This window comes from Camelus bactrianus, chromosome 6, assembly GCF_048773025.1.
Source record: "Camelus bactrianus isolate YW-2024 breed Bactrian camel chromosome 6, ASM4877302v1, whole genome shotgun sequence".
Classification (NCBI taxonomy): domain Eukaryota; kingdom Metazoa; phylum Chordata; class Mammalia; order Artiodactyla; family Camelidae; genus Camelus; species Camelus bactrianus.
The window spans coordinates 78,655,183-78,664,215 of record NC_133544.1 but is presented as its reverse complement, the minus strand read 5'-3'; the positions used below and the strand labels follow the sequence as shown (position 1 = coordinate 78,664,215).

The 9,033-nt window shown below is 39.2% G+C and overlaps 1 protein-coding gene across 2 annotated transcripts in view; it reads left to right on the top strand.

Moving 5' to 3' along the window:
* The first annotated feature begins 5,498 nt into the window (after positions 1-5,498).
* The window catches only part of SECISBP2L (SECIS binding protein 2 like), a 46,187-nt gene continuing 42,652 nt past the window's right edge, over positions 5,499-9,033 (top strand). For both annotated transcript variants that reach the window (XM_010965283.3, XM_074366087.1), the window contains exon 1: positions 5,499-5,694. In XM_010965283.3, coding sequence (XP_010963585.2) covers positions 5,671-5,694 — 24 coding nt within the window. In that variant the 5' untranslated portion in view covers positions 5,499-5,670. The remainder of the gene's footprint in view (positions 5,695-9,033) is intronic.

Here is a 9,033-nt window from a genome sequence, read left to right as displayed (position 1 = left end):
CCTTTCCTTCACAGCATTCATATCTATAGGAAATTGTCTTCTTATTCTATTTGCTTAACGTCTTTCGCCCAGACTAAATGGTAAATTCCAGGCGAGCAGGAACTTCATCTTGTTCACTGTTGTATCCTTACTACCTAGACCAGTGCCTGGCACAGAACAGGTGCTCAAAAAAAATTTGTTAAATGAGCATGGCACATGACATTCAATGAGGATACTGTCTGTTTTGACTGAGTCCCCCGAAGACAATAGATAGGTGCCAAGTACCCCTACACCTAAAGCCAGATGTTAATCGGCTATGCAAGATGTGCCAAGAAAGGGTATTATTCATCACTCACCTCCAGCCCATAGAGAGGGGCTGAGTGGGGGGACTGATGACTCATGAGGAGTATTGCTTTGGAGATAACCTGATACCTACCCACACCCCCCGTGGAGAGCGGGGTGGTGGAAGAGATGCTTCTCCTTTCCTTAAGCTATGTGAGAGGAGCTTTCAGGGAAATGCTTGGAGAACTTGATACATGTTGACTGGAGTCTGGGGGAATACAGGAACCTGGGATCTGATACTTTCGGGAGAAAACCAAAGGCAGATTAGTGAGAGACAGAGAGCATGCTGCAAACCAGCTGCACTTCCACTACCTGTGAATACGTGAGTTTTTCCCAGGGAAAAGTGTACTTGTGTTGGCAATTTACTTTGTTATGCACCAAAAATAAGATGGATTAATGGGGTGATAGAGGGATGGATGGATGGATGGACGGATGGATATGTGATGAATCAAATATAGCAAAATGTTCCCAGGAATGGTGGTAGGGAATTTGCCAGAGCCACTTTAAAAGGGAGTCCAGCAAGAAGGCCACTTGGCTGAGTACCCAAGGGATCCGGCAGAGGGTTGAACCCTCAGAGATCCAAGGGCTTCAGGCACGTTATACATTTGAGACATCTGAGAAGTTCCACGCCCCACTCCCACCCTCCTCACAACCCAAACCTGGAGGAATCTAAAAGCTTAACCAGCAAGGAGTTAAGGTGGAGGAAGTGGATATGTAAAGATAGAAAACAAAATAAAAGTGGCCCGTGCCACTTCCCCCACTGCAGGTTTCCAGCCTGAAGCAGGACTGACCTTGGGAAAAGGAAAAGCTTTAGCTTGGAATGAATTTGTGTGACCTTCATGAAATTTCATCCAGGGCAGAAAAAGAAGTAGTCCTCAGAAAGTCTGAAAAAACAGTGAAGTAAAAAATAAATGAATTTTGTGGTTCCACCCTACTGTATCCAGCTCATTGAATAAAATGCACAAGCCTAACAAAACCCAACCCTGGATGAGAGAATCCTGATTTAAAATCATATCACACGTTCACTATTCAACAAATATTTATTGAGCATGTGCTATGCGCCAGGCGTTGATTTAGGTTGAGAGGATACAACAGTGAATAAGACAAACATTTACTTATTTATTTTTAAAATTGAAGTATAGTTTATTTGTAATATTAGTTTCAGGTGTACAACATAGTGATTCAATATTTTTGTAGATTATAATCCATTTAAAGTTATTACAAAATAATGGCTGTATTTCCCTGTGCTGTACAACATATCCTTGTTGCTTATTTTATACATAGTAGTTTGTGTCTCTTAATCCCAAATTCCTATCTTGCCCTTCCACCCTTCCTTCTCCTCACTGGTAACCACTGCTTTGTTTTTCTGTGAGTCTGTTTCTGTTTTAGTTATATATGTTCATTTGCTTTATTTTTTAGACTCCACATATAAATGACAACATACAGTATTTGTCTTTCTTTAACTTACTTCACTAAGCATAATACTCTCTAGGTCCACCCGTGTTGCTGCAAATGGCAGAATTTCATTTTTTTCCATGGCTGAGTAATATTCCATTATTATATATATACACACACATCTGGGTGTGTGTGTGTATGTGTATGTGTATATGTATGTGTATGTGTATGTGTATGTGTATGTGTATGTGTATATGTATATGTATATGTATCTCCAGTCATCTGTTGATGGACATTTAGGTCACTTCTATATTTTGGCTATTGTAAATAATGCTGCTATGAACACTGGGGTGCATATATCTTTTTGAATTAGTGTTTTTGGGTTTTTTTGGATATATACCTAGTAGTGGAATTGTTGGGTCATATGGTAGTTCTAGTTTTAGTTTTTGGAGGAACCTCCGTACTGTTTTCCAGTTGCCGCACCAACTTCTATTACCACCAGTAGTTCACAGGGTTCTCTTTTCTCCACATCCTCACCAATGTTTGTTATTTGTAGACTTTTTGATGCTAGCCATTCTGCCAGGTGTGAGGTGATATCTTATTGTGGTTTTGATTTACATTTCTCTGGTAATTAGAGATGTTGAGCATCTCATCTTTTCATGTGCCTGTCTAAAAATGTCTATTCAGGTTCTCTGACCCATTTTAAAATCAGATTGTTTGTTTTTTTGATATATAGTTATGCGAGCTATTTACATATTTTGGATATTAACCCTTTATTGGTCACATCATTTGCAAGCGTTTTCTCCCATTCCATAGGCTACCTTTTCATTTTGTTGATGGTTTTCTTTGCTGTGCAAAAGCTTTTCAGTTTAATTAGGTCCCACTTGTTTATTTTTGTTTTTCTTTCTTTTGCCTTAAGAGACAGATTTAAAAACAATATTGCAATTATTTATGTTAAAGAGTGTTCTGCCTATGTTCTCTCCTAGGAGTTTTATGGTTTCAGGTCTTACATTTAGGTCTTTAATCCATTTTGAGTTTCTTTTTGTATATGGTTTGAGGAAATATTCTAATCTCATTCTTTTACACGTAGCTGTCCAGTTTTCCCAGCACCACTTACTGAAGATAAAGTTTTTTCTCCATTGTATATTCTTGCCTCCTTTGTCATAAATTAATTGACCATAAGTGCATGGGTTTACTCTGGGCTCTCTATTCTGTTCCATTGATCTATGTGTGTTTTTATGCCAGTATCATGCTGTGTTGATTACTGTAGCTTTATAGCATAGTCTGAAGTCAGGGAGCATTGTCAGCAGATAACCTTGCCTCCCACTTCACTGAGAAAACAGAAACCATTAGACAGGCATTTCCTCAACTTACAAAATGTATTTGTAAGTCATATCTAACCTTTCTTCCTTTTCTTTTGTCATTGTAAACCCCATGTCCCTACTCCCCTCTGAGGTCAATTTCTTCCCTTGGTTTTTTTCTCCGATACCTTCTAACCCTCTCAGAGGCCTTGCTTTCTTGGATTATCCCTCTCCTCCAGAACTCTCATTTCACAGAGTGAGCTTGTTTAAGTACTAACGCTGGATTCTCTGTTACCCCAGAGTCCTCACACATGCCATTCCCTCTTCTTAGAACAGCTGTCCTCCTTCTTCCTCCTTACTTATCATAACCCCTACTCACCCTTCAGGTGTTTGCTTAGATGTTGTTTACTTAAATATGACTTCCCTGACCTTCCATCCCACACTGTGGTAGAACCTATTGAACTTCCTTTTTCATGACACTCAGCTTACTTCTATTTACTTGTTCTATGCACGTTATGCCCACAAGACAAACATGGCTCTGCCCTCAGTGTCTTATTAACTGCTATATCTCCAGTACTTACCATAGCATCTGGCACATTAAATATTTGTTGCTGAATTAAATAATTAATTAAAATTCAGTCATATCACCTGTAAAATATAGTGTTTTAAAAAGTCTTCTCTTTCTCCATAGATTTAAATTTTTATTCTGATAGCTATTGCAATCTTTCCCAGGTTTTTGTTAAGTAAGAAGGGCACTGTGACATTTTTGTTCTTATAATTCTGTTCTTAAAATTTAAATGAATGTCTTGTACATAGAAGATTCTCAGCAAGAACTATTTCATAGTCATAAAAATCCTACATTGTGGAAAGATCCTTAGAGATCCTATGTTTCAGTTTCCTTAGATTATTCCTTAAAGGAAGAAAACCAAAGTACCATAGTATTTTTATGACTGTATTATTACTGCATTATTATTATTTTTACTCAGATGAGGGTATCTTATGGCTAGGGACCACCAGTAGGGAGACATTCTGAAAATTCAGAGGTCTTTTTATCTTTCAGTTATGAAGGAGGATGATCATCTGTTAGTTTACATAACTACATCTTATAAATAGCTTAGTTTTTCTGAGCAAACTGAAATTCATTCAGCATTCATTAATAGACACTAGGGACATAACATTCCACAAATTGCTCATGTATGTAACATTTATATACATACATGGGCAGTTTAAACACACACACACACACATATATATACACACATGCACACACACACATATAAAATTTGAGAAGGCAGAAGAGTTAACTAAATAAATGAGAGATCTCTACATACAAATATAAATGTTTCTCCTTAGAAACAGTGTCTGCTGCCAGCCTTAATGTAAGTCTTATTGACCCAATAGCGCTCCTTTCACCAGGTCAAAATACATCAACTTAAGTATAGTTAGTGGGTCAGAGACTAACCTCTTCTTGGAGTCCTATTCAAATAAAACCAGACCAACTGAAAAAGCAGTGCAAGTCTTTATTGATGTCTCCTGAAGCACAACAAAGCAAACTTCTTAAAATTCTTTCCCAGCCGTGAACCTCCACACCAGTCTCCAAATAGGAGTCACCTCTGCTCTATTCCTTCACTTAAGTATAATTAAGTTTACATAGCTTTTTATGTTTCTTCCTTACCCTGGAACCGATCAGCAAGCAAGAACTCTTAGAGGAAAACGTAAGTGTTGAAGGGTGTGTTTGAGGAGATGCCCACAGGGAATCTGTCATGTTTACCAAGTGTCCAGTTTCATGGAAGTCTCTTTCCTCAAGAAACTAATGAACTGGAGATAAAAGGGTCAGTAAGTCCAGTGGAGAAACATGCAATTTACCTGTTGGGTGGTGGGATACAGACTCTAGGTAAAGTTAGGAGTTCTGAGATAGGGGAGATCAGCCTGAAGATGAGCCTAGAGGTGGACCTGGACTTTGACAATTACCTACCTAATCAGTATTTGTGGAGTCTCCTGACTAGGTTTCTCACCGATGGCCGTTCTGTGGTATTGATCCCCTCAGCTGGATAACATAAGGAAGGATCCTATGTACAGTGGGCAGCTAAAAGCTCTTCCAACCTCACTAAGAGGTAGTTTGGGGTAAGAAAGCGCTCTCCGAGGTCTGGAACCCGGGTGTCCTGGGTCCCAAGTGGCCTCACACTCCTCTAGTTTAACAGTCCAGAGGGGCAGCTAAGTCCCGTGCAAAGAGCAGAGCGGTTCGGGGCACCTGCACCTGGGACTCTTTTCCTGGCCTCAGCCTCTTCGTCAGCCAAGTCGGGCTGGGCTACCGCCTGCCCAAGCCGCCTGCGTTCACTCCGCCCACTGCCCCGCTCCGCCCCCTCCCCCACTTTTCCCTTTTGCGCACCGCCATTTCCGACTACGCCTCCCGCCCATTTGGGCCCTCCTCGGCTTCCGTCCCAGATGATCCCGAGGCTGCCGTCGCCACCGCCTCCTCCCGGAGCTGGCACCGCCTCCTCCGCCAGTGGCGTAGCCGGACTCTGCGTCGGGGCCAGCTAGATAGGGGCGGAGGTCCGGAGCCCGGTCTCGACCCGAGCGGGGGGCCATGGAGAAAGCGGCCCGAGGCACTCTCCACACCGACTAACGAGGGCCCGTTGCGGCTGCAGGCGCCATGGACCGAGCCCCCACAGACCAGGTATGCGGACTCGGGCTGGGCCGGCCGGGCCGGGGGGCCGGGGGTCGCCGCTTCCTCCCGGGCGGGCCCTGGTCTCTCAGTGTGAGCCCGGACAGACGGAGCTCTCGGGTTCCTGCTGGCGCAGACCTCCTTCCCCCGGGAGCCTGGCGGCGCCCCACTCTCTGCATTGTTCCAGATGCTATCTCGAGCTTGGGGGCTTTTCCAGTCCCGTTACCCCCGGCTCCCCGGGTTGGGGGACTCGCTTTTGCCCCTCCTCCCTTGCCTGTTGTGGGGGGCCGTAGACTCCCAAGTTGTCCGTGCTCTCTTGGAAGGAGGGTTTATAACTTCCAGCGACCCCCCTCCCCCCCCCGCCTTCAGTCCTGGAATGTGTTTTCAAGGTGGAAAGGCTTTTAAAGGCTTCTCACTTAGAAAAACTGTCAGAGAATGTGTGGTAACTACAGATAAAGGGGGTTTTATGGGCTTTTTAAGAACTACGTTCCCTTGAGCGAAGCATTTTGTTTTTGCAATGGTTTTAGGGAGGTGTTTCCTTTTAGGTATGAAATACTACAGTTTCCCTTTCCCTTTTTGCCAGCTATTTTGCAAAAATTAATGTTTTTTAAAAATCGACTTTATATTTTAAAGGTGTAGGACCGGAAGCACGAATTCGTTTCCGAGCCCATTTTCATGTTCATAAAGTAGTCCTATTAGTTTTTAACTGCATCAAATTCTTGATTATCCAAGCTAGTAGATACCGGGAGGCTGAGATGGTGACAGTGTTAAAAAATAATCTAAAATAATGATTTTCTTCCTCCCAAAAGTTTCAGTATTTCCCACTCTTCAGACCTGTATGAAACGACCTAATTTGATAAGTTGAAGTTTATTCACTATCCCTTCCCCGTTTCACTTGTAGGCCTTGCCCAATGATTAACTAGACAAATAGATGAAGGAAAAAGAGAGACTAGTGATTTGCTTAATTACTTTACGAATGGATAACATCTGAAAAATGAGAGATTTCCCAAATTCCTGTGTCTCTATATATGTAACTAGTCAGAGCCAGTTTTGATTTTGAAATCGGGCTCTTTAAGCAGGGAAAGAGCAGTTTCCTGTTTGTATTTGTTGTTGGGTTTTTTTTTTTTTTACAAAAGCTTTATTTAAAAAAAACTTTATGTGAATATGACTCTGAAAACACAAATGAGTTTTATGAAGCAATGTGCATTTACCAAAGCAAAATTGATTGGGGCCCTTTGGCAAATATATACAGGCTTTCCTGTGATCCAAAGTATCCTATATACAGCCTGTATCTAATTTAATGGGAAACAGTTTTTTAAGATATCTATGAAAAACGCCTGAGATTTCAAAGCCTGACAAAGGAATAGGAAATTTTCTCGAACGATTTTCTTGTATGTCATTAATGAAAGGGTTAAATGTTTTTATTTCTTCACAGTGATGCCAGAACTGTAACTATTAATGCTGCCATATGTATACTTAAGATTCCTTTCATCCTAGAGGAAATGTAATTATTTAGATGGTAACTTTTAGCATAGCTATTTATGTCTGATTATCTTAACAGCTAGTGCAATGAGCAAATTTTTTAAACTTCGTCTTTTATCTGTATCTTTCCAGAGTCCACCACCTATTATAATCTTGTAGAAATTTAAAGTTCAGAAAAAAATCATAAATGTAGGTTTTCTGTCGAAGAGTTTTTCCTTTTTTTTCCCTCTAATACCTCCTGCTTCTTCCTTAGCCTAACCCTAAATGAGAGAACAATTTGAATCAACCCCCGCTTTCCCCACACACACATTCACAGGAAGCTGAGATCCCAAAAAGTAATGCTACTTTGCCTAGTTCATGCTGTACGCAGTTAATTCAGGGGTCTGTGGATGACCTGGAAGGAGTCTGCTTCATTTTATATTAGCACTTTTCTGGGGCAACACTCTTATTATTTTCATCATATTCCCAAAGGGATCCATCATTGAAATAAGACTCAGAACCATTACCTTAACGATAGGTTAGGGGCTAGAACTGCGGTTTGTCCACCTTGTGGAGTTCTTGTTTTCACTATACCATTCAGTAATGTAATGGCTTTAAGTAATGTAAAGGCTTATCTGGTTATTTGCAATATACTTTTATATTTTTACTAATGAAGTGAATTTAATAGGGAAAAGTCATTAAAAACATATACCTTATATGCTGAATTTCCATTTTCCTCACAAAACATTTGTTTTGTCATTTTAAATCAGTGTTCGTTTATAGTCAGAATTTCCGGGAATATCTACAGCATTAAAACTTACTCATGATATTGTAATCTTTAGCAGTTCATAGAAGTTTGATTTTTAAAGAATAGTACTTAATACACTCTGCATTTTGTCTTAACCTAAGTGAAATCCTTGGAGTATTTTTTTTTAAATTGAAATCCTTGGAGTATTGCACAAGTGTAACTTTAAAAAAAAATTCTAAGCATGTTTTGCCTGAAGGCATTCATGTTGCTGTTCTTGAATTACCTTTCAAAAAATCTTTGTATAAAAGAGTGAATTGTTTGTGTGTTGATCAAGAATATAAGAAGTAAATTACTGGGAAAGCATGCTAGATAATAGTCTTAATTGCAGTAATGACTGAAAGAATTTTATAACCAGGAGAGTCTCAGGAGTATTCTCTTTTAGTAAGACTATGTTAAATCAAAACAAGTAGCTTAATTTTAATTGCCAGAGAACAGATATTACTTGGTATAGTGCATTTTTTTTTTGTTCTTAAAAAAAAAAGAGCTGGTGTAAAGGGACGTGAAGAATAAATCATGGAGTTTATTTTGTTCATAAGGCTTAGTGTTTCTATTTTTAGGAAATTTAGGACTGTTTTAAGATTTTTTTTTAATAAACAATGGCCTTAGATGTGACAGAACACTTGAGGTTTATAGTTTCTTTTGTATTATCAAGTAATGTAAACATTTGCTTAATTTTTAGTACATTAACATTAGATAAGTTTTTAAAAGAATTTATGAAATTATTGACCAGTAATGCCTTTAATTCTTAGAAAACCAAATGTGTAATAAATGCATATCACTTCATGCAAAGTGCTGTTTACCAGTAAAAATACAAAATTATCTGGCTTATAATTTTTTTTCTTTAAGTAATTTGTAAACTTCAAATAATATTAGCATTGCAAACTAGATATATTCTTAATAAGTTACTCTAAAATGTGTATTATTCAATAGTGCTTATAGTTAGCTTTTATAAATGTAAGTAAATGATCTGTCTTAAACAGATTTTAAAAATAATACTTTTATGATAAAAAAGAAAGTAAATAATGCTCATTTAATGAAAATACCACTTGGAAATTTAAAAGGGTATTTTTCTCTAGGCCCTT